The sequence below is a fragment of the Euphorbia lathyris genome, chromosome 4, assembly GCF_963576675.1.
Source record: "Euphorbia lathyris chromosome 4, ddEupLath1.1, whole genome shotgun sequence".
In the NCBI taxonomy this organism is placed as follows: domain Eukaryota; kingdom Viridiplantae; phylum Streptophyta; class Magnoliopsida; order Malpighiales; family Euphorbiaceae; genus Euphorbia; species Euphorbia lathyris.
The window spans coordinates 23,287,153-23,312,069 of NC_088913.1; the positions used below are offsets into that span (position 1 = coordinate 23,287,153).

Below are 24,917 nucleotides of genomic sequence, written 5' to 3' on the forward strand. Positions count from 1 at the left end.
TCCCTTCATTACAGTGGTCTCTTACTAAAAGTAATTATGAGAATAAAATACCTTCTCATTATCACCATATATAATGAGATTAATTGTCCTCATCAGAATTTTTTATAATAATAAAAACTCTTCTCGTTAAATTGTTTATATTAATTAGAAATATTCTCATTAATTTTTTATATAATAATTAAAAAGCTTCTCATTAAATCTTTTATAATGATTCAAAAACCCCTCATTAAAGATTTTATCATGATAAAAAAAATATTTACATTATATAATAATATTCTACTTATTAATTATAAGAATACAATTCAATAATAAATTATAAAACAAAGTTCCATTTTAATTCATTAAGAAAGGACCACAACTTGGATCCTACATGAATGGTAGTATGGATCCTATGTTTTCATAGAGTTATAAATGATCCTCTGCTTTCTTCAACCTCTGTTTCATCCACTGCTGCGAAGACAAATCACCAGCACTGCAACTTAAACCTGAAGTAGGTACAAGTTTGTTGTAGTCACTGTATAATTTAGTCAGAAAAGATGCTGTTGCAGCAAACAGTAATGGTCCAGAATCACCATCAGGATTTAAGAGGATCAATCCACCTGTACAGATAAATGCATGTCATGTGGAATTTACACACATTGCACTAGCACCAGCAGAGTGTTTGATGATGGAAATAATTAATGAACCTGGTGTTTTCTTGAAGGTTTCTTGAGAGAGATAAGAAGAGATAAGTAACCTTGTAGCATTCGAAGAAAGATGTAAAGCATCCTCGAATGGAAAGCCAACATCCCGGAAATAGAGAAGCCTAGTTAGCAAAACCTGCAACACAGTAAGCATCCAAACAATCAAATTCCAATGTTATGAATACCTTTGCTGAACCAATAAACTTCCAACAACTTTACCGCGTTAGCAGTAAGCTTGTTGTTCCAATAATATTGGTTCCTCTTCCACCGCTTCACTAAAATGATCAGTAGCATATATGATTACCAGTAGCAAAGTAAAGCCAAGTTCCTCCCCAGACAAGTTCATCTTTATATCCAGATGAGCTATAAAACCTTAAATTACAGAGAAATATTATACGATTCTACAACAAATAAGCTATTCACTAAAGAGGTTTCATACTAACAAACCAATATCTAGAGCCTAGGGGTCATAATGCACAAAAAGCACCACAAGGTCACACTCTTCCATGATACTATCTAAACGTGCATATATTCAACCATTAATAGGCACAACAATACGGATGGAAGAACGATTTTTTTTTCCGTTCGATGTGTTGAACAACAAATAAAATGAATGAATGAATCCAAGAATTAGTTTCCTAAACCCCCAAAGATGTAGACATTTACTCGTTTAAAGAGCTCATCAGTCACTTTCATAATCTTCTTCTTCTTCTTCATCTCCGAAACTAAAAACTGAAGCATCGGCAGCAATTGCTTTAATATTGCTTGCTCCTACAGAGTCCACGTTAGGCATCTCAAGGCCTGAGTTAGGTTTCTATGTAGTTTGTTCTTTCGAAGGTTGTCGATTATTAAGGGACATTTGTTCTGTTCCATGTGTTAATTGGCCTGCTGTGATGTTGGATGAATATCTTGTGAAGGCAGTTTCCTCTGCAACAGAGCCGAGGACATAAAAAAGAAGAAGAAAAATGAGTTGTCTTAAATATCTTGTGAATATGAGAGATAAATGGATAGCTATGTTGCACAAAAACTGAAATGGAAACGTTATTTGTAAGACATAGTCTTCAAAATATAGCCAGGAAATGGAAATGGAAACACTATTGAAGAGGAGTTTCCGTGTAACATAGATGGATAACATTATTTACCTTGTCAAAACCATCAAGATCAGATGCATCCAGTGTTTTTCTGTTCTCTGTCAATGTTTTATTTAACCAACTGAAGACCCAACAAAACAAAAATAGAAACACATCAAGAACTAGAGTAGACAGCCAAAATCAAATAGTGCTTCCATAGATAGTAGTAACAAGATTTTCCTTCTACTTTTGTTCATTGATCAGCACAGCAAATTGGCAAAATGGCAATCTCTTAATTTAGCATAATATTAAATTCTGGAAATTAACTTTTTCATGAAATATCTTTCGAATAGGGAGCTCACAAACCAGTAAAAATCTCCTTGCTGTTCATGAAAATGAATTTTGAAGTCCCCCGCCAACCCTGTCAGGCCTGGCTCCCCTGGTAGAGCAATCCACAAATAAGATTAACTAACAATCTGACTTGGGAGAACTAGAGCCTTCCCATCCACGCATCTTTTCTGGTTGAAGGAATCAATAGCCTCTCCAGCAGTTGGGAAGAACTACATACATACAGAAGGCAAAGAAAATAGTTATAAGAACAGGAGGAAGAGATAAAGAACAGAAAGAAACTACTATACCCTTAACATGGTGAAATTGAAGTCTAACCTTGAGGAAAATAAGAAGGCTACATATCATTACGCCTGTCCTACCCATACCAGCTTTACAATGTACAACAACCACTTAGGCTCTCATACTATTTTAAGGAACCATTTGAAGAAAAAACTTAAGTGTCATATAGTAGATTTTATATTAATCTCTCACACGAAGCAAGACAAACCTTGGCTACTTTTATATCAGCGCTTGCATTGTCAAGCCCATCCAACATGGAGGAATCCTTGCTAACAAGAGAAACCTAGAGACAACATATTGATTCAGTTCGTATTGAAATATAGGAACCATAAAAACTCTTGAAATATGACATAAATACCATGATTGGTGTTAGTTTTCCTTCTAGATCAAATAGGCCTTTAGCAAATGCAGCTGCAGAGATCTACAAATTCATATCTTGTAAAATGATGTATGGAATGGAAAATCAATTCATATAAATTTAGATCAGAAAAAACCCCAATGCAATGACAGAAAAACAACCGAAGATCAAATGGTATTTCTCTGTGAACCATCAAGTTATACCTGCACTCGACTCTCATAGGTGTAAATTTTAAGATCATGACGGTAAGTACCATGAAGACGCAGCAGGCTAGTACCATCATATGCAATGTCAAACAATGTTATTAAGGGTAACATAAGAGGTCAGACTTGCATATTAATTAACAAGCTTTAGCTTCACTAACATAAATAAGCAAAATCATTTTGCAATATATCCTTGGTTCATTATGTACATGTTCTATTTTACATATCTTACTAAAATCTAGGAATCTACTAGAATTAATGAATTAGTTGTTTTTAAGTTGTACAAGTGAGATAATATTTTACATTTATCTTCAACACTTACTTCCCTAGACAATTATGAACCGATTTGATCCTAAACATACACAACTATCTCCAAATTGATAAAATCACTTCACTAATTTTGAAATTGACCAATTAATGAAATGAAAGCCAAATATAAGCTTCTCAGATTAAATGGAGGAAAAGAGAATTTACTCACCACTATAATGACAACATCCAGTGATGCTAATTCCCACAAATGGTTCAATATGACCAACAACAGCATTCCACCACCCTGCCCATTAAGAAATAAACAATAAATTATAATAATTAGATGTTCCCCACTATTGAATCATAACAATAATCAGAGTCAATTAGATTTAAAAAAAAGTAGAATCTAGAATGCATCTTCGATCTCCTTTCCTACTTTAAACCCTAAATCCCAAATTGGCAGGAAAAATCACCAGATTCATTCAAAATTAAAGCAAACCCAAAGAAAACCCATTCAAAATTAACAAGTTAGCCCACCTATTGAAGCAAAATCTGGCGTTTTATGGTTGTGAGAGGTCAGAACGCAGCAGTTACCTTCCAAAATACAATCCGTACGTCTAATGACTGAGAGAAATTAAAAATGCTGGAAGTGGAGAGAGAGGGTGAGATGCTGGTTAAAATCGAGAGAGAGAGAGAGAGAGAGATGGGTGAGTGAGAGTTTAGGACACGGATTGAAAGAGAAAGAGGAGAAAGATATCTGTGTTACCAAAGAGGCGGATGATTAGAAAGAGCAGAATGAAAAAGGGGGGAGAATGAAAAAATCTTCCCGCTTTAATTTTCCTTTTTCTAATTATATGTATTAGTGATATTAACAAAATTCTCATTGTAATTAGTGATATACTTTTTAACCAGAATATTTCCTTCTCATTAAACTTTTTCTCATTTAATGAGAATATTTTTAAAAAAAAAAATCTAAAAACTAAAATGTTTGGTTATTAATATTTAATGATATCATTTCCTTTCATTATATTTATCTTTCAATGAGAATATTCATTGTATCATTATTTTATTCTCATTACTACTTGTTTTTCTTGTAGTGCAGTAAGATATAATCACCTATATGAAACATACACTAATACATCTCTCCTCTTATTTTCAGTTTTGGTTCCGGAATAGGATATATCATCCTAACGTGGCTCCTCAGGGGTTGATTCATCTTCCCCGTATCCTTAATAACCATCGCTTTTCCACTGCCACGGTATAATGCAACCATTTATCTATTTCATTTGATAAACATACAACATCATATTTTTGTTCTAATTATTCTATGCATTTTGTAGTGTCTGTGGCACATATATGATCTACTTCTACAGCCACACAGTGAGGAGCCATTTCCTGGGCAAGAAGAAGTTGCTGAGCAATACCGCAGCAACAGGGAAGAGTATGAGGGGATCATCCGGATATGGACTGAGGAGTATGCAAAGTGTATATGAGGGTGTCCAAATTCCTAAACTATCTTGGCTAAGAGAAAGGAGAATCGGAAGGCAATGTGAGCTCCAAATGTGGTTCTCATTCCAATTCCAAATTTCCTTTCTTTAGTCAAAATAGTTAAGGAGCTTTGGACCTTTAATTCCCCCCCCCCCCCCCCCTTTTGTAATATATAACGTAGAGCTTTGTGCTCCTAAACTGACCCTTTTATAATGCTTCTTCCACTTGGTAATGAGGGTTATGATGCTGTCACCACAAGGGACTCTGTTTGTGCTGAATATAAAGGGTGTTCAAATCTCCTAAGCTGTCTTGGCTAAGTGAAAGGAGAATTGAAAGGCAATGTGATATCCAAATGTGGTTCTCATTCCAATTCCAAATTTCCTTTCACTAGTCAAAACAACTAAGGAACTTTGGACTGTCAATTACAACCGAAAGGCAACACTCATCCCCCCTTTTGTAATATAACGTAGAGCTTTGCTATTCAGTTTGTATGTATGTGCAAGTAGACTAAACTGACCCTTTTACAATGCTCCTTCCACTTGGGTTGTACTCGTGGTACTCTAAACTTGGTAATGAGGTTTATGATGATGTCAAAACAAGGGACTTTGTTTGTGCTGAATGCATCATAAACCTATCACCATGTTTAATGTTGTTGTTACGATATCAAACCGAGTGGAAAGGAATATAGTAAGAGTATGGCCAATGCACATACATAACCCTTTATGTAGAGCTTGTTATTCAGTTCGTATGTATATGTATATTCTATCTAATCAAAATATATCTTATCATTTGCAAGCCATATCAGTACATGCAATTAGCCTAAATTTACCCTTTAATACATGCTTCATACATGCTTTATAAACGAATTGCATTCAGAATCCTTACTTATCATCATAGGTCATGTTCAAATAAAAATGAGTCAGTTGAGTTCATAACATTTTCAGCTTTAAGAGTATGCCTAACATGCTATAACAAGTAGACAACTTATTCAAGTAGACATGTATATTCAAGTGAACATGTTATAACAAGTAGACAATTTATTCGTGCATGTCTATTCCTTACTTATTCAAGACAACTTATTCCTTACTTATCATCATAGGTCATGTTAAATTTCAAAAAGAGTATGGTGATATCTTATCATTTGCAAGCCATATCAGTACATGCAATTAGCCTAATTTTACCTTTTAATACATGCTTCATACATGCTCAATGACCCTTTTACAATGTTCCTCGTACACATACTCATACAGAACCTCAAACATAAACATCAACAGAACATCATACATAAACATGTTTCATACACATACACATACTCAATCACTTCTAGCGGTATAACTCATAGGTGTAAGAGTAGTGCCAATCTCAATGAACATTCAAAGCTTTAGAGTATGCCTAATCAGCCACATACTTAATGACCCTTTTACAATGTTCCTCTAATACTTGATGCATGATTAATAAGCTACATGCCCAAATGAACAATCGTACACATACTCATACAGAATCTCAAATATAAACATCAACAGAACATCATACATAAACATGTTTCATACACATACACATACTCAATCACTTCTAGCAGTATAACTCATAGGTGTAAGAGTTGTGCCAATCTCAATGAACATTCAAAGCTTTAGAGTATACCTAATCAGCCACATGCTTAATGACCCTTTTACAATGTTCCTCTAATACTTGATGCATGACTAATAAGCTACATGCCCAAATGAACAATCGTACACATACTCATACAGAACCTCAAACATAAACATCAACAGAACATCAAACATAAACATGTTTCATACACATACACATACACATACTCAATCACTTCTAGCAGTATAGCTCATAGGTGTAAGAGTAGTGCCAATCTCAATGAACATTCAAAGCTTTAGAGTATGTCTAATCAGCCACATGCTTAATGATCATTCATACATAAACTCTATGAGTCCTAGCTTCCTAAACAGTTATATCTAACCAATCATTTCATCATCACCCAAAACATCATACATATATGTAATCGTTCAGTTCAAACCCACATAACAATATATATACTAAATCAGGCTAGTTTCCTAAATCAATGAGTTCTAGGTTCCAAAACAGTACATCAAACATACACAATCACTTCTAAAGGCATGACCAATCAATTCAAACCAACATAACATTAATATATATTCAGTAAGTTAAAGAAATCTTCCCATATGCTAAAGGCATGAACCGATTGACAATCTCTTCAGTCAGCCTTCCCATATATTGAAGCATTCTTACTATCCCTGCAAATAGTGTTCAAATAAAAAGGAATCAGATGAGTTTATACCATCTACTATATCAGGCACTGTCTTGCCCTAGATTAAAAAAGATAAAAACCCAAACTTTACAACAGTGAATCTAAATACAATAAAATCAGTGTAGCTAAGCGAGAGATCTAAACCTTTCAATGATAGGTCTGAAAATCACAAGATCCTTATACCAGCTGCTGAAATCGACATACACAAAAGTAAATCGGATGAGGAAAAGATAGAGTAAGGAATAATGATACATCTAGGAACGAAGAAAATATGGCTTACCAGTACCGTGTTTCGAGCTCACCCAGTGATTGCATGTTCAAATCAACCATGGAGATAGAGAGGGATGAGAGGGATGAAGCTTGCGTAACCTAAACTAGGGTTTGGGGATTAGAGAGAGGGTTTATATATCAGCTGATATTTCAGTCAAACAAGAGCGCCTAAAATTTGGGGATTGACCGCGTAAGTGAAATTTCATTTGCGCTTTTTTATTTTCAGCAAACAATGACATTCATTTATTAGAAGTGTCATCTGTTGAGTGAGTGAAATTTAATGAAAACGCGCGTTTTCTTTGGATGACAGGATTATGTAATCGTAATGTCATTTGAGAATCGAGCGCATTTTTTATTTCGCTTTCAGGTGACATACGGTTAAAATACTGTCACGAAAAATATTCAGACGACACGAAAACAAATGTCTGTCATGTATCTTGTGTCATGTGAAAGGGAAAATGGCATAGTGAGTTATCCCAAACGTGGACATTGATAAGTTATCAATACCTAAGGTGTTACAAAAGATCGTGTGTATTCCGAGATAGACAATTTCTTCTATAAGGAAGAAGAGAGTTATGTGTTTGAAGAAATAATGAATGATTACTTCTTATTGCATTTGGTAAAAGATTTAAAGGGTGGGGAAGATATCCATATTTATGTAGCCCATGCGATAGCTCAACCCATACTTTTAGAGCCTGATGCGCTCAATGTAGATCATAAGCCCATTGATAGTAATGATGGAGTCTATACAGTCCAAATAGCAGAGAGCGATCCAAGATTATTCCCTGATTTTGATGAGATATTGCAGCAATCCAAGCAAAGTGAATATGTTAAAGCTGATGAAGTGGGTGTAGATGCACAACTAGTTGAAGCTGATCCAGTGGGTGTAGATGCACAACCAGTTGGTGCTGATCTAGTGGGTGCAAATATTGAAGGGTGCATGTCAAGAAGTTCAAGTGAAGACAAGGAAGAAGATCTACAACTTCCCCCAGCACTTCAAGAAGCTGCTGACAATCAACTAAGTATGTGGATGAAGAGTTGTTAGAAGTTAGAGCAACAATTAACATGTTCACAAAGTCAAGAAATAAGAGGAACAACCAAGCTCTAGATCCATCACATATACCACTAGGCCATGTAGGTATCGATCTTGGTTTCAAAGATATGGAAAAATATAAATCTAAATATTCAAAGTTCATTGGTGGGGATGAGGAATATTATAGAAGTTATGATCTAGGGAGTTTCAGTAGTGGATATTTTCAGGCATTGAACAAGAAGATGTCCCAAGTAGAAGGTAGAGAAAATGGGTATGTTTTGATCCCAACTGTCATACTATTAGTTTTCAACTTGGTTTAATCTTTGAAAATATTGTTCAGTTTAGAGATTCACCTCCTCTATATGCCACCTGCAAGCCAAGCCCCCGGTCTCTCTACTATTTTATGGGAAATTTACTTAGTATCTAGTAGCTCCTTTCTTAATTGTTATCATTCCTCGACTAGCTAATAGGAAGTCTCGTCCTATCTTCTTCCCTAAATAATTGTGTAACTGAGCGCTAGTTCCCATTCTAGAAGGAAGAGGGCTTCCCCCTAGCTATGAAACATCCCTTTACAAGTCCTCTCTCACCATCAGGCTAGGCAGAATGGGTCAGGTTTAGTTTATCCCTCCTGGTTGACTTTTTTTTCTTGCTATATACTATATAAAGAAAAGGCTATTACTAATTTACCCTGAAGCTTGACTTATATTTTATTATCTAAAGTCTTTACCTAAAGAATGAGAACTTAAGGCTATTTGATTTTTTCCATTCTGGCTAATTACAAAAGGGAGTGAATGTGAGATTTAGACCAAATGATAGAGACATAGTTAGGGTTGGATGCAAGAATCAAAGTGTAGTTGGGAATTGTTTGCTAGTATTGATAGAAAAACATCATATTTCATGGTGAAAAAAACACCACCCAATGCATAAATGTGATAAGAATAACATGAATAAGGCAATGAACTCTAGGTTTATTGCCAAATATTATAAGAAAACTATTGCCAAAAATGGATGATGTTCGTGGATAAAGCATGTCACGAAGAAATTTTTGAAATATTACAAACCGGCATCATTATCAAATTGAGATATTTTATGCCGTCATTGATATGCCACTTATAGAGCTCAATGGTGGCTTCACAGAGACAAACTCAAAATTACTTCTATGCATCACATGCTTAAACTATATTGATTCTTTTGCAACATTTGATAAGAAAAAGTTGATTAGATTTGCCTAATTTAATCCATCTGATTTTCTACAGTGCATGTTGTTATAGTTAAAGATCAATTGAGAACTTATATTTTATTTGAGGATTGCAGTGGTGTGAGTAGTGATCAATGGATATATTTCGAGTCTTTTTTTTTCTTTTTTTTAATGTACTATTTCTAAGTCTTTTTTTTCTTAAAAAAAGAATTTTAAGTTAATTATTTCAACTTATAGGAATAGGTAACTCTTTTACTTCATTAAACTTAAAGTGTTATTATCAAATAAACTAGAAACTGATAAATACCTAAAGTATCTCTAAGATACTCATTTGTTAAACTTTTAGGTTTAATTTTGAGGAACTTGTGGTAAAATCTAATCTAAGATCACTTTTTTCTCCTCAAATCACTAAGAACATCTTTAATGAGGAGTATTTGGAAAAGTGATTGATCAAGTGGGAGTATTTGGAAGAATGTAGTGCATTAGAGAGACAAAAGTTGCTTATTTTTTTATGACATCTTTGCCAGTTTTTTACATCCATTTGACATTACTATCTCATTTTTTTAATAAAAAATATAATTAAATATTAAATTTTTTTTAACAAGAATTAAATATTAAATTATTCTATCATTTAATGTGATAGTATTTATAATTAAAATAAATTATACATAAAATAATAATTTGTGAGACCATAGTAACAACTTTTAGAGTTGCTTAGCATTGAAGTATTTCTTGTAAAAAAAGTGATGTAGATGAAAGAAAATAAAATATTATATTTTTAAGATTATGTGTTAAGTTTTGGCAAGTCTCTATTTTTTCTCTATTATTGAGGAGAATTTTTCTCGTAATCCCCTTCTTTTTTTCGTTTTTATTAATAATTTATTATTAATGAGTCCATCTCCTCTTATTATTGATAAATATAACAATATATATATTTTTAATGATAAAAAATAAATAAGAAGTGTGTAAAATATTATTAGAGAGGACATATGCATTTTAAGTATTAAATGATTAAGAATCAATTATATATATATATTTTTTTATAATCAATTATTTATATTATGTTTAAATAGTGTACTAGGACTTAATAATATCAAATAGTTTATCACAAGCCCCATCAGTGGGCACCTTATTTAGATTAAGGTGTACGTCATGGTCAATGAAAGAGGTCAATGGAGGTGAGATCTTATTCAACATCTTATGCCTCATGATTGCATTAACTTGTTGACCGCAACTCTACCTTATAATCCTTCGTAGCGCACTGATCAATGTTATTCGATTGGAACCAATTCTGGCCGCTTTTCAGTCAAGTCTGCTATGGTCTTATTCGTGAGGAAGGTCTTACTTGTGTGCTTAGAGGTTGAGAGCAGGGGCGGAGACAGCCGGAGCTCGGGGGGGCCGAAGCCCCCCGGTCTCCGGCACCACCCCTGAAGAATACTAGTCCAACCTCGAGAAGCCCCCCTAAGAGAATTAAAATAGGACTTATAGAATAGGACATGATCACATCACATAAATTTAAGTTAGCTTAAATGGTAAAGTGAAGCTTAAAAAGCTATTTACAGCCCTCTAGTACCATGTTCGAACCACTGTTTCCTCAATTTTTTTAACCAATTATAGTTTTTTTTCCTTAAATCCCTCTTTAAATCAAAATGTGTTTTTATTTTTTTCTATTATTATTTTTATCATTGTTATTAATTCATTAATTTTATTTTTTCTCTTTAAACACAACCTCTCTTAATTTTTTTTTATCATTGTTATTAATTAATTTTATTTTTTTCCCTTTACACACAACCTCCACTAACACAACTTCCTAAATCGAAACAATAAATCGTAGTATGGACATTTTACATTTTTTTTACTAATTTGACAGTTCATTTTACAAAGTTGAATTTATAGAAAATTAAATATCTCTACGCTTTTCACGTTGGAGATTTTTAATTCTTTAGTTAACACACTAAAACGAAACAGTTTTATCATTGCTGACAGTAAAAAAAATTTGTCCAGCCCGCTTTAGAAAATCACATCCGACCACTAGCTAAAATTAGCCCCCCCAGATATGAAATCCTAGCCCCGCCACTGGTTGCGAGTGTATTTGGAAATGCCTTGGATCCAAAGAAGCGGTAGTTTCCTTTGGATGTTTATGAAAAGTAATCTACCTACAAACCTGGAGAGAAAGAGAAGACATCTTGATGCAGTAGACCTTTGCGCCATCTGCTCCCTTTATGAGGAATCCATTATCCACGTTTTGAGGGACAACCCCTTGACGCGTTCAATTTGGCTTCAAATTCTTTCCTAGAATAATTTTTGGGTTTTTATCGCCTTGAACGAAATTAAATGGTTCTATGACAACCTAAGTCTAGGAAATCGGTGCTCCTACAACGACTGATATCTTCTTTTTGCAGTTATTTGTTGACATTTATGAAAAAATAGGAACATTATTATGTTCCAACAGTATAAGAGATCTAGCATGGAGATTGTGAAAAACATTAATGTGACTGTTAATGACATCATTTATAGTAATCAGTCTTTCTCCAAGTACGCATAAACCCATTAGAAAAGAGATTTTGGTTGGGTGGAGTCCTCTGGGAACCATTTGGGTCAAGCTCAATACAGATGATGCTGTTAAAGGGAGCTCTTTCTTACCTACGGTTGCCGGTCTTATTCGCGATAACAAAAGTGACCGGTTCAAGGTTTTGCTAAGAATGTGGATATTTGCTTAATGGTTAAGCCAAAGTCACAAGGCGTTATGGAAGGCTTGAGACTTGCTTGGTCGCTAGGTTACAAAAAAAGAAGTCATTTTAGAAGTTAATAGCAAGATCTATATCGACCTTATTTCTCGACATGTTATTCCCTCAATGATGTCGCCTCTCTAGTGGGGCCATTGTGCATCTTATTGGTAAGGAGTTGGAGATTGCTTTTCGCCACATCCACAGAGAAGAAACAGAAGTGCGGATTGGCTAGCCAACTATACATGTTCTATACCCCTTGGAATGCACATCCTCAAAAAGGCATCTCGGGACTTAAGGAAGATTTTGGAGCACAAGCTCGTGGACGTCTCCTTACCCCGATTTTGTGTCTTGTAGCCTTGTGATGCACCTTTGCTTATTTTAAAAGAAAAAATAACACAAATTTTTATAAAAATTAGTTTTCCTTTTTTGGTTAAAAAAAAAAACCAGTCAATTGAACTCAGTTGGATCTGTTAAGAAGTTTCGTGAAATGGAGACAGCCTATTGTCCATGTAACCCGCAGAAATAGGAAGAAAGAAGGGGAAAAATAATATAGGAGCTTCGCTTGTCAATTGCAAGAAAGAACCAAGCTTTGATTGTAATTCAATTAGGGCGGTAAACCCTAAACCTCCATTAATTAATCGCCCTAATTGAATTACTTTCTCTGCATGCGTTCCTAATAAACGCATGGCATCTTCCGAGATCGAGGTAGTATCATCAGAATCCAAAGTGCAAGAGCCAGAGCATAGTCCCAATGGCGAAGCACCAATTGTGATCGATGTTTATTCTGCTTCTGCTTACGGAGATTTAGAGAAATTGCGGAAATTTGTTGAGCAAGACGGTGCTTCTCTTTCTGACCATGATGTTAATGGCTATTACGCTCTTCAATGGGCTGCTCTCAATAGCTTCCCCGACATCGCACAATACATAATCGAGGTAATTTGGATGTTTGGATGTTTCATGTTTTTATTTGAATGCATTAGTTCAATCAATCCGTTCTCATTTCTTTTAAAAGTTATTGTTGCTTTTTATGGGGATTGCGTTGGTTGCTAAGTTTATTATATCTGTTGTGCTGCGGCCTGTGGTAGCATGGGGGTGATGTAAATGCAACTGATATTAGGCTGCAGACGGCGTTGCATTGGGCAGCAGTTAGAGGATCAACAGGAGTAGCAGATGTGCTGTTGCAAAATGGAGGTCGAGTTGAGGCAGCCGATTTAAATGGTTATCGGGTAAACTTTTCTTTAGTTGATGTTCTCATTGCATTGCAATAAATTAGTCCTTATTCTTCCTTGGCCCTATGTTGTTAGCATTGCACCCAATTTCATTTATTGTTTCCTTCGTGTTTATTGAACATTGAATTTTGCAAGCTTGTCCTACTCTCCCTATTATGCATACTTGAAATTATTGAATTATCTCATTTAATTTTGTTGCAGCTGTTGTCGAATTGATTATAGCTGACTTAATTCCCATCTCTCTATATTCTGAAATCATGTACTCCGATCCTATAAAAGCACATTTTTATGCTTGTGAAAAAAGCTATATGAATATAAAAAGGAAAAAGAAAGGCTGAAGGCCTTTTCTTGTATGGCATTTCTTATCAAATATTTAACCTTCATAAAAATTTCTCAACTTATTTTATAGTTTTTTTTTTATCTCTGTAATGTTGCGGTCATATTCCTAGTTCTGCTTATTGTTAGTCATCTAATGCTAAAAATGCATCCTTCAAATTTTAATTTCTCTGCTGCAGGCAGTTCATATTGCTGCTCAGTATGGACAAACAGCTTTCTTAAATCACCTTGTTGCTAAGTACCATGCTGATTTTGATGCACCAGATAATGAAGGAAGGAGCCCTCTCCATTGGTATGCTCAAACTCGATGGGTTAAGCGGTTTATAATAATTACATTATTATTGGTTTTTGCATGATGTTTCTGGAAAATTGTAAAACAATTGTGTACAGTTACTCTGTGGTACCGTTTTCTCATATTCTGTTTCATTTTCTTTGCAATTTGGTCCTCTTATAAGTGGCCAAACAACATAAATTAAGTGTTAAGATGTTATTTTCCAAATCTCCGACAAGATGGCAATTTATACGAGGACATCAATGAAAGATTTTCTTGTATTATACTACACTTTGACTGATTTTGGAAGTGACTCCTTGATATAAGTATGTGTGAGGGTTCAAACATTGAAGCTTAATGTATTATGCTTATTTACTTGGAGATTATAATATAGTTACATAGCTATAGGAGACATTATGCTACATATTTGATATATTTGGGCTGAAATATTGTTATTACCTCAATGGGGATGCTTCAAGAATTGTCATGACTGTTTGTGATGATGGTAACATTTAACTGTTGTTTTTGCAGTTCCTTTTTTGGTAGTGTTTTTTCATTCCTTTTGTGGCTGCTTCTTGTTTCAATTCATTTTGCCCCAAAATTCATAGGCTATATTTGCAAATGTTCTCCATTTCTGTTTTTCTGTGAAGAATTTGTTATCTTTGTGATGTTGGCATTTGTCTTATTTGTTTATTATGTCCAGTGTACTATGAATGGCAGTCCTAAGTTAGAATCTATCAGTAATAGTGAAATATTTTGAATTCTTCGCTGAAGAATAATGTATTTAGTGAATAGTTAATTTGCATGTCTTCCTTGTATGATTTTGCTACTGAAAAACTTTATTATATGAGTTGTGATCTGGGGATATATTTCGTGCCAAAAAGTGTGAATGCTTCCGTAGAAAAGCTTATTGTCATGATGTTATTTACCAGGGCTGCATACAAGGGTTATGCAGACACGGTCAGATTGCTATTATTTCGAGATGCAAGCCAAGGAAGACAAGATAGAGAAGGTATGCACGTGAAGTATATATTATTTTGCCTATGGTTAATTTATATGTGATTTTTAAAAGCTTATATGCTTTACAACTCCTGTGGATATGGGTTTGTGTAGTCATCACCGAGCGCCTTAAGTATATACATTCTAATTATCTATGTTTCTATTTTCAGTCTGCTTATTTCATTTTGTGTGAGTCAATATGTGTGAAGTTACCTTTTTTTTTTTTGATGCCATGTTTCAAGTTGGATATCACTCCAAGAGATCCCTTTGTATGAAAGGAAATTTATAGAAATATATGCCTGCATTGAAGCCAAAAAGAAAAAAAAGACATTTTTCTTTTCATCTTAACAGCTATGCTAATTTTGAATGTCCAATGGCATCAGGTTGCACACCATTGCACTGGGCTGCATTAGCAGGAAATGTAGAGGCTTGCACTGTGCTTGTACATGCTGGCACAAAGCGGGAACTGGCAGTGAAGGATAAAACTGGATTGACTCCAGCTCAACTTGCAAAAGATAAAGGTTATCAGAATGTCGCCATGTTCCTTGTAGGTACTTTGAATTGATAATATTACCCTTAAGAACTGAATTTATGTGAACTCTGATCCAAGTTTTGTCAATGTGGATGCCTATAAGGATTTTCAATCAGAGTAACCAACAAATTTATATGAATGCTTTGGTCCGGAAACTAATCATGCTTTGATCGTGGTATGCTGATACAAATAATTTACTGTTGAATGTTGTAGTCCTGGCTCTTTTCTTGTCCAAAAAAACAGGCGTTACAAGTTTCTAACATTTCACATAATGATGCATTTTAGAATTTAGATGTCGAACTTTGTCATTCATACTGGAATATTGATCCAGTGCCAGAATAATAGTGCATTTGGTAGCTTCCTTTCCTCAACTTCTTCCTAATTCTGTTTCTTGGTTTTATTTAGTAATACAGAAAAAATTGAATACTTTTGATATATCCCTGTTCTTTTGGTAAGTTGCTATCTTCCATGGACTGAAAAGAATATCATCCCTTTTTTGGTGAGATTACATCACAACCATCCATCGATATCCATAAAAGTACTATGAATTTCAGATAGCAGGGAGACATGATAAAAGGGAAAAAGTCTTCCCTAAGAAGGAGAGGGGACTTCTAGATGAAACTTGTTTATTTAGGCATGCATGTGGTGGTATGGTCAATTTGACATATATCAGTGCAACTGCCATTATGGAGAATTATGTTTAGTTTGTTCTATTGAGTAGACTAGGAAATTTTAGTTACAGCCTTCCCAATTTTTTCACATTGAATGATATCCAGCATGCCTAATTTTTGGTCTAATTCATTTTGAATTCAATTGTGCAGAAATCCTAAATCATGATCTTAGACTATCTCTACGTGCTTAAGTAATTCCACTTTTTGTTTTGACAATGTGCAGTCTAATGTACAACGAGCGCAAGGAAAGCATTGGGTTGACAAATTTTGCAGGGGGAAGATGGGTGCCACTGGTTATGCTCCGATCTTGTTAAGTATTATGATCATTTGTATGTTCCTTTTTATGAACTCAGTTATTGCAGGTAAGTAAGATACTGTGTTTCAGGTTTAAATTTGGTGGTCGAGGGATGTTCCTCTTAATTATGATTAAAATCTTCGCTGTCATTCTAGCTCCAAATCTGCCAAAGGTAACTGCTGCTGTTGGAATTTGGGGATGGATTGCTCTTTCTCTATCTGTTCTCTCACTGGTCATGTTCTACAAGTGTAGCAGGTAATTTCATGAACTGCTACTTTTGTTTATCGCAAATGTTTGTACCATCTATGAGATCTTAGTTTTTTTCTTACTTTTTGCTTTGGCCCATTTTTTTTTTTCTTTTGCTTTTGCGTAGTTGCGAGTTTTGGGCATTAACTAAAGAAACATATAAATTACTGGGTTTCAATTCTCTTCTCTCTCTCTATAATATATATATATATATATATAATATCATCAGCAGCAGCCATTTTCAGTTGCTTATAGAACTTCATATTGACCTAAAACTAGGCTGAAATGATCCAACTTAGTATATTGCTGAACATCAATTTTCACCATTTCTCGTTTTCAATTGCTATATTTTTCTTTATATGATCTGCTAAAGTAGATTACGAAATTCATTTGGCTTATGATTCTGTTGTTCATACCCTATGTTGTTTGAATATGCTGAAATTTTCAAGTCCTGTCCTTGAAAAACACTTGTTTCTGTCTTTTGTATCTGAAATTTGTTGACTGGGAAGAATGCATGCACTTACATGTGCACACACAGAGAAAGAGTAACAGGGCCTTTTATGGTATCATGAACTTGGTGCATTTTGCATAATTACCCTTTTTATCCATTAGGACATTAACTGTTTGTTAAGTGCTTGATGTTTATTTGACCCATATGTCTGTGCACACTGCTACACATTATAACCTAAAAGTTGTTCGAGGCAAATGTTTTGCTTTTTATATTTGAAACTGAGTTTCCATTTCTGCTGCATATTACTGCATCCACTTATTTCACATTATCGGCGTTGCTGAATGAAATTCTATCATGTATCTGCAGCTTGATTCCAGTCCTGTATATATTTAATCATAGTATTTCCAATCCATAAGTTCTTTTGACTATTTCCTGCAGCAAAGATCCAGGTTTTATCAAGAGACGTGAAGATCTGGGTAGAGATGTAGAGGTATGCAATTTCCATAAAGTGGCCGTCTTCAATTCTTGTTATTATAGAATGTTTTCGAGTTCACTGTTTACTTGTTTGTGGAAAGCACTCAATCCATTCCCTGGTCAAAATCTGTTTTTCCCCCTTGACATAGGTTCTTGGTTTTTCAACTTTTAGGAAAGAATGAATGCATAAAAGACTTACATATATTTATTCTTCATGGTTGCATAGGGAGGAAAGGGAGAGAGGGCTAACCGGCTAAGGAAGGAATGTGAATTTTCTTTCGCATATGTATAAGTAACAAATAATATTTTATTACCTTTACATGGTTAAAATCTTTAGCAGTGGAAATTATTGGGATCTCCCTTTTCCTTCTTTTTCTTGCTTCTTTCACAATCCATATGGTTTTGCATTCATGCATGAATGTATTTCTTATCACGACTTGGTTGATAAGATGTAGCATAATTTTGTTTCCTATTTTATCCGACTTTTTTAAACTGCTAAAACTAATATTTTGGAGATCTTTGTGCATCATTCTTTGATGTTGAGATTTTATGTTTACTAATCTTATAGTCATGGCTAGCGTATTGAAGCTTTTTATTTTATTTTTGCTACATTTGCTGATATGCAGGATCCTTTACTTAATATTGATCTGAACAATACCTCTGTATGGACGGGTAATTGGTCTCAACTGTGCCCTACATGCAAGGTAGGCTTTTTGTTTAGAATGATGATAATGGCAGTGATGCTACATTCTGTTTACTGAAGATTCATACATGGCTTAAGATACCATCCCTAATTTTTCGTCAGTTTCCTATTTTCTCCTCAGATAATTAGACCAGTACGATCCAAACATTGCCCTGCATGTAAACATTGTGTGGAGCAGTTTGACCACCATTGCCCATGGATTTCTAATTGTGTAGGCAAGGTAAGAAGTTGAGCTTCGTAATTTAAATTATTATTGTTCTAGTAGTTCCCTAACTTGGTTATGACTTTTTCTTAACTGTTAGTTCTTTGTTTCAATTGTTTTTTGAACACTTTCCGGAAGGATGTTATTATGTTTACATACATAGTTGCTACCGAAATGCAAAAGATGATTTCACCTGCTATATTTTGTGGAATTTATTTTCAGCAAAATGCTCATGGAGATCATTGCCATTTCTTTTGTGCACCCGTGCACTTATATTATTATTTTAGAACACTTTTTGAATGCCTTCCCGCACAATCTTATTTTTCCTTTATATTATTTGATCAAGATGCTATAGGTGACATTGCTATCTAGATTTAGTATTCTCATCCCTTCCTCGTTTTCTCTTCATTTTATATTTCTCAGAGGAACAAGCGAGATTTCTTCATTTTTGTATGCTTGGGAACCTCAACAGCTTTCATTTCTGCTGCCATTACAGTCCAAAGTAAGCTACTTGCTGAAAAACCTCCTTTGTCTACTTGTGCTATATGGATGACCAATCTTCATCACCAATTATATTTTATCTGTGAATTCATTTTTATTCTGTTCACATTAGGGATTTGGACTGCTGCGCACCTAATGCGTGCAGAAGAAAGATGGATTCGATATTTAGTAGTTCAACATCCCGGCATTGTTGTCTTTTTGATGTTAGACTTATTTATTCTGCTTGCTGCCACAACTTTAACCGTAGCACAAATTTCCCAGGTAATGGACTGAAAAACATGAATTATTAAAATTTTCGATTAAGGTATCTGGCCTATCACAATGTGACCAGTTTTAATTAGTTTTGGTTAGAGGTAGTAAGATATGCTGATGCTGGCATGTGGCATAAAGTAGATTACTTATTATATGAAATACTTCGCGATATATGCAAGACAGCTCAAAACCTTGATAAACAATAAATGACTTGCATAATCTTTCTCTTTTGTGTAAAAGTAGTGTCAAAATGGAGTATTAATGGTTTATTTTCCTTGTAATAAATATTTTGTACAGATAGCTCGTAATATCACAACAAATGAACTTGCAAATGCTGCTCGATATGGATATCTTCAAGGACCAGATGGGCGATTTCGGAATCCGTATAACCATGGTTGGCTAAAGAATTGTGCAGATTTTCTTATACGGGGCTACACAGATGACGAAGAAATAGCTTGGCGACCGTTACAGCAGGCTGCGGACTAAAATGTGATGAAATCCAATTGTTTGATAGGTGAACCCATGCCAAGGTCAGTCTAAAAAATGTCCATATGCTGACCATCAAAGATTGATGTTGATATAGATGAATGTGATACAGCAATCATTGTTGTACATTTGATACCAGGAGATAGAAATGGATATTTAAAAAAGTTAAGTTCTTTCTTCACCATTTCGTGTTGTGTCATTAACTAAGAAAAGTGAAAGAGATGCATTCAATATTAATTAAAGGGATTCGAAGATTTTTTATTTATTTGTTTATTTTAATTCTCTTTTTATGCCCGAGTTTGACGTCCTTCATAATATTTTTCTGAGAATTTGGCTATGAGCTCCAGTTTAACCCTTAAACTTGTATTTAATTTAACCCAAAATAAACTTGTTTGCCAATTCAATTTTATATTTTTGCTTTCTCTCTCGTTGTCATACAACCTTACCTGCGGGTGAGTTGAGTGAGTCAAGAATCAGGAAGAATGAGGAAGTTCCTACCATTGCCCGGGTCGGAGACAGGTTGCTCAGGGGTGCTCCGGTAAGTCTCCACAAAAGGGGCTGTTGGGGGTGTAAATTTGCATGCCAACTTTTGAAGTCTCGCTCATTCATTACTAAAGGCCAATGGTAAGCTGCCCTGTGAACTTTGTCACGAGCTGAATTCGTGACACGCAACAACTCGCTGTTTTTGGTGCTTGTTGTAACAGTGTATTATGTTTATGTAATCTTTTTACCAGAGAAAGTTCTTCCTTATTGTTGGTTCTATGTTTGATTTGATTTCTTTTCTGGATACATGAAGGCAGGAGTGCACAATTAACCTATAACTATTTACTGTAAAATCAGTATATCATTATTTAAATATTAAATAAAACATTAAAATTTAAATTTCATTTAAATTTTCTTAAATATTTTGTTTTCGAAGGTTTTTAAGTACTTTAACTCAAAAACTAAATATGCATATAATTAAAATTTTACAAATTATTGCAATTAACTCTGTTTTGTAAATGAGAACATCATTCTCCCAATCCATCTGTTTAATTTAATTTATTTTTCTTTGATTTTAATTATTTAGTTAGTGCTGTAGTCCATACTTGGACAAGAGAATGTTTTCATATAAATTAGAAAATGCAAGGGATTATGTCACCCTACTATATTTTGAGGAATTGGTGTTCTGCTAAATAAAAGCTGGACTAGAGATATATGCCATTTATTTTCTGCAATTTTGGAGATTTTCTTATTCAATCTACGAAATAGACTTGAAAGAAGGACAAACTGATTTTAGACAAGGCACTCGATGAAAATAACATTTTCACTCCAAATACAACCAGGAAACAACAACAACAAGATCAGCTCCGCTGGATTCCACTGGGCCAAGTCTGGTTCTTCACAGGACTCAAAATGGCTTCAATCCCACCTAGTGTTTCTTGATCCTTACCAAACATTGAAAGTTCAGTGGCAGCAGCAACATTCTCTTCAACCTGATACTCAAATACACTTTCTATCACTAAACGGAAAACCGAGAATCATTCATGGTGAACATCAGCAGAAATCGCATAAAAGTTCATGTAAAAATGAGTGCTTGATCAGTTAGGTAGCTGTTCAGCTCTCAATTTTGTATCTAAAACATTGGGAGTGGATGGCCTAAGTTACAGTCTTAATAATGGTCTGTTTGTAGCCTAAGGGCATAAGAGCTGCTGATCTATTTGTGTTGATCTTAATAGAGAACAAACTACTTTTCTCTTTTTGTGATGCACTTCAAGGAGCAGGTTAAACACTATAAAACCGTAAACATATATATCTTTTTACCGTTGAAATAGTAAAAGTATCAATAAAAATTAAAAACTGAATATAGAACAATGGTTGTGCATCAACAAAGGCAATTAAGACATTATAAATCATAACCTGATTAACAGAGTTCATGCCGACCAGTACTGTGGAGATATCCTTGTTTGCCAGACTATATTGCATTGCCAACTTAGATATATTCTTTCCCTTCTCCTTACAATAAGCAGCAGCAGCTTGGCATCCAGACTAGAAAAGAAAAAACACGAATCAAGATTGATATTACTTCGGCAAAAGAATGTTCAAATAGGAAAAAGGTGAGTCTTCTAGATTAGATGTATGACTTACACCGGTAACTTACCACTAGTCTTTCACAATTTAACTTAATCTGTTAATCATAAATGAAAGTAGAAGCCTCTCATTTAATATGTGTGTGCATAACTCAAATAGGTAACTAAAAACAACCGCCTAAGTAAACTAATGAAGTCCTTTTGGAAAAGAAGAAAAAAAGATAGCAATAAAGTACTAACACAAGATATGTGATGATTTCTCTATAACAAATTCATTTCATGAAATTTCCCTGGCTGCTTGAACCCTTAAAGGGTTGCCCTTATTAAAAGCAAAAGTTTAAGGAAGCAGCTTTGAAATTTGACAGAACAGGGTTTCAATCTCTAAATGGCTCTCAATCTGTGTTAACATTCCCGATCTTAATGGATCTTCTATTCGGTCAGTCAGCAGCTCACCAAGGTGCCTTGTACAACATGGTGTAATTTGAAGATATCCATATCGAGCATCATCTTAAATTGGCAATTCAGTTGCTATTTATCTTATACAAAGGTGAGATAAAGTTCGTTTCGGATGCTAAAGCATTCGATGCTGGGTCTTTTTCTAGCAATGATAAATCATGTTAGATTTCAACTTCCATAATTGCAAGTTTACAGTTTTCTATGGTACTGTTGGAGCTCTAAGATTGACAACTTATAGCTTAAAAGCACTGGAAGTCTACATGAAGGTGAATGAGAAATTTCTCATAAAGTAGGAGTAGATGGGTGCACCATCTAAATGGGTGAAGAGATATATTTATGCTTCACTTCACATAACCTGATCATTAGCTGAGAATATCAGTCTAAAAAAAAAGCTGACAATATCGGCTTTGAGCTATTAGTATTGCTAGGAATATAACATGGAAATAGAACGTAATAGATCTTTGCAGGGGAACAGCGCACCTTTAACTCAGCAGAAGCCGGATGCCACTCTGGAGGGCCATTCTCTGTAAGGAGCCCCATTGCAAGAGGTGAAGCACTAATTATACCTACATTTTTGCTCTTCAAGTAAGGTATTAAGTCCACCAGTGTTGAATCATTGATGCTGTAGTGGCAATATGATAGAATCACATCAACTGCACCAGGGGGAACTCGATCGAGTACATATGTATATATTTCCAAAGGAAGTCCAGTTATGCCAATAAAACGAATCTTCCCTGTTTCCTTTAGCTTCTGAAGGGCTGGAATTGTCTCATTTACAATCTGTCATTGCAAACCACATTTTAAATACTACCCGAATATTGCAATATAAATACTAGGAAATAACAATTATTCTGCAACAAAACCAATGACCTGGTCAAGAGACCCAAACTCAATATCATGGCATTGCAGTATATCAACATAGTCCAACTGCAACCTTGCCAAACTCTCATCAATGCTCTTAGTCACTCTTTCAGCACTAAAATCGAAGCCCTCAACGTACCGCCCACACTTTGTTGAAACAATATATTGATCTCTAGGAACTCCTAGGGCTTTAAGTCCCTTGCCAAGCATCTTCTCTGACAATGTTCCTCCATAATACCTTTTAAAGAAGAAAGAGAAGTATCAGCCAAACCAAACAAGAAATAAGCTGAATTCATCAAACTAGCAATGTGAATAGTATGAGAACAGGACAAGGTGGAGATGGCTTACCGATTATTTTACAGGCAAAAGTTACCCCCATCCCAGTCCTCATCTCCATAGTCACAGGGATGTTTGTTTATATTTTTGAACTTTTTTTTCATTCTGTTCTTAAATTCTAATTTAACTACAATGCTTACAACATACAAGAATCAATTGCCTCCTATGTATACAAACAAGACATCTCCCTATATTCAACTAACCTGTCAGGCCAACTGGCAAAAGTTTGTGCATGTACAAAGAATAATTTTAAAAATAAATACAGGTAATCAGCAAATATACTAATGTGAGCTGTTAGCATAGCTGCTTGAACATTCAAGGAACTAATTATTAGGAAAAAAAAAACCACCTAATCCATTTTATTTTGGTACTAAAAATGAAAGTTCATCTCAGGCAAAAGAAACAAATGAAGATTAACAAGTATAGCACTAAATCTTTTCTTTTCAGTTAATAAATACTGCTTTCTTGGCCAGATATGATGTACTCATAACTAAACAAAGTAACAGAGAACAAAATTTCAAATTTTAAGAAAACACATATATGTTGCAGCAATTCCATTTTCCATCTCATTGACACATTCATGACAATAAATTGGAAGTATGGAACTCAATTTCTCAACTTCATTTCCAATCATAAAAAATACTTATACAACCCAAAATTCCAGAAATTGAGAATCTCGGAAGTCAAAGTTCTAGTTCAATTGTTGTACTGGCGGTTTCTGAGTTCTTACTAATCAAACATTTTCAAAATTGGAGGCAAATGTAATCTGGAGATTAGAGAAGAGACAGGGAAATGACTTACGGGGAAGTGTCAAAGAAATTAATGCCGAGTCGGAAGGCCGCAGCTACGGAGGCGATGGCTTCATCTTCAGAGACAGGGCCGAAAACTCTACCAAGAGGGGAAGCCCCAAATCCTACGCAGCTGAGCTTGAGGCCGGTGTTGCCCAGAGGTCGGAGCTCGAGGTTTGGGTGTGGAGATGCCATCGGAGCTGGTTAAGCACCGGGGCTTCTGTTCCGGATTCCCTTAAAAAGAGTGAGCTTGGGGAGTGTGTGTCAGAAAACGGAAGGAAGTTTCCTGACAGAGAAAATGGTGATTGGTAGAGAGTACAGTTTTAGCAGGGAATCAGTAACGCCTTTGTTTGTTTGTTGGATTTAAACACTGTTTGCCAATATAAATTGTTGGTGGATGACATCATGACATCTTCACTGTTTGTAACGCTCCTGACAACGGAGGTTAATTATGCATGTGGTACTCCAACTTATGAATAAACAACAATGTTACAAAACTTAATGCTCAGAGCATCTCCAAAAAACTCTTAGTGAGCTTTCTAAAAATAATATAAATAATTGATTCTT

General features: G+C 34.8%; 3 protein-coding genes across 21 annotated transcripts; 1 reads left to right on the top strand and 2 right to left on the bottom strand.

Moving 5' to 3' along the window:
- Positions 1-227: 227 nt before the first annotated feature.
- Positions 228-4,005, bottom strand: LOC136225481 (inositol hexakisphosphate and diphosphoinositol-pentakisphosphate kinase VIP2-like). Of its 18 annotated transcripts, none has more exons than XM_066013517.1 (10): positions 3,731-4,005; positions 3,423-3,497; positions 2,742-2,804; positions 2,592-2,666; positions 2,420-2,472; positions 2,120-2,313; positions 1,826-1,895; positions 903-1,610; positions 687-819; positions 228-599 (listed from the first exon to the last, which is right to left on the bottom strand). In XM_066013517.1, the coding sequence occupies exons 8-10, from the start codon at positions 975-977 to the stop codon at positions 406-408; spliced, it is 402 nt and encodes a 133-aa protein (XP_065869589.1). In that variant the 5' UTR covers positions 978-1,610; positions 1,826-1,895; positions 2,120-2,313; positions 2,420-2,472; positions 2,592-2,666; positions 2,742-2,804; positions 3,423-3,497; positions 3,731-4,005; the 3' UTR covers positions 228-405. The 18 variants fall into 17 exon arrangements, with proteins under 18 accessions (XP_065869589.1, XP_065869588.1, XP_065869601.1 ...); XM_066013516.1 differs by having other exon boundaries at positions 2,420-2,507; XM_066013515.1 differs by lacking the exon at positions 2,420-2,472.
- An 8,645-nt stretch (positions 4,006-12,650) lies between these two features.
- On the top strand, positions 12,651-20,105 carry LOC136226689 (probable protein S-acyltransferase 23). 2 transcript variants are annotated; one of them, XM_066015313.1, is made up of 13 exons: positions 12,657-13,125; positions 13,278-13,418; positions 13,937-14,049; positions 14,961-15,040; positions 15,411-15,574; positions 16,454-16,592; positions 16,681-16,780; positions 17,661-17,712; positions 18,323-18,400; positions 18,521-18,619; positions 19,025-19,103; positions 19,215-19,363; positions 19,652-20,105. In XM_066015313.1, exons 1-13 carry the CDS (start codon positions 12,877-12,879, stop codon positions 19,838-19,840), a joined length of 1,632 nt encoding a protein of 543 aa, XP_065871385.1. In that variant the 5' UTR covers positions 12,657-12,876; the 3' UTR covers positions 19,841-20,105. The 2 variants fall into 2 exon arrangements, with proteins under 2 accessions (XP_065871386.1, XP_065871385.1); XM_066015314.1 differs by lacking the exon at positions 19,215-19,363 and having other exon boundaries at positions 12,651-13,125; positions 19,652-19,795.
- An 899-nt stretch (positions 20,106-21,004) lies between these two features.
- LOC136227660 (L-galactose dehydrogenase) lies at positions 21,005-24,689 on the bottom strand. Its single transcript, XM_066016386.1, has 5 exons — positions 24,364-24,689; positions 23,236-23,464; positions 22,846-23,145; positions 21,740-21,868; positions 21,005-21,315 (listed from the first exon to the last, which is right to left on the bottom strand). Exons 1-5 carry the CDS (start codon positions 24,543-24,545, stop codon positions 21,184-21,186), a joined length of 972 nt encoding a protein of 323 aa, XP_065872458.1. The 5' UTR covers positions 24,546-24,689; the 3' UTR covers positions 21,005-21,183.
- Between the last annotated feature and the right edge of the window lie 228 nt (positions 24,690-24,917).

Bases quoted from the DNA above. Each gene is read 5' to 3' on its own strand.
- LOC136225481 (XM_066013523.1), bottom strand. From the start codon at position 977: ATGCTACTGATCATTTTAGTGAAGCGGTGGAAGAGGAACCAATATTAT. The intron at 820-902 runs GTAAAGTTGTTG...ACTGTGTTGCAG, and splicing joins ACAAGCTTACTGCTAACGCG to GTTTTGCTAACTAGGCTTCT. The intron at 600-686 runs GTTCATTAATTA...TTATCTGTACAG, and splicing joins AACCTTCAAGAAAACACCAG to GTGGATTGATCCTCTTAAAT.
- LOC136226689 (XM_066015313.1), top strand. From the start codon at position 12,877: ATGGCATCTTCCGAGATCGAGGTAGTATCATCAGAATCCAAAGTGCAA. The intron at 17,713-18,322 runs GTATGCAATTTC...GCTGATATGCAG, and splicing joins ATCTGGGTAGAGATGTAGAG to GATCCTTTACTTAATATTGA. The intron at 18,401-18,520 runs GTAGGCTTTTTG...TTTTCTCCTCAG, and splicing joins AACTGTGCCCTACATGCAAG to ATAATTAGACCAGTACGATC.
- LOC136227660 (XM_066016386.1), bottom strand. From the start codon at position 24,545: ATGGCATCTCCACACCCAAACCTCGAGCTCCGACCTCTGGGCAACACC. The intron at 23,146-23,235 runs GTCATTGGTTTT...TTGCAATGACAG, and splicing joins AGTTTGGGTCTCTTGACCAG to ATTGTAAATGAGACAATTCC. The intron at 21,869-22,845 runs GTGCGCTGTTCC...TTTCTTTTCTAG, and splicing joins CGGCTTCTGCTGAGTTAAAG to TCTGGATGCCAAGCTGCTGC.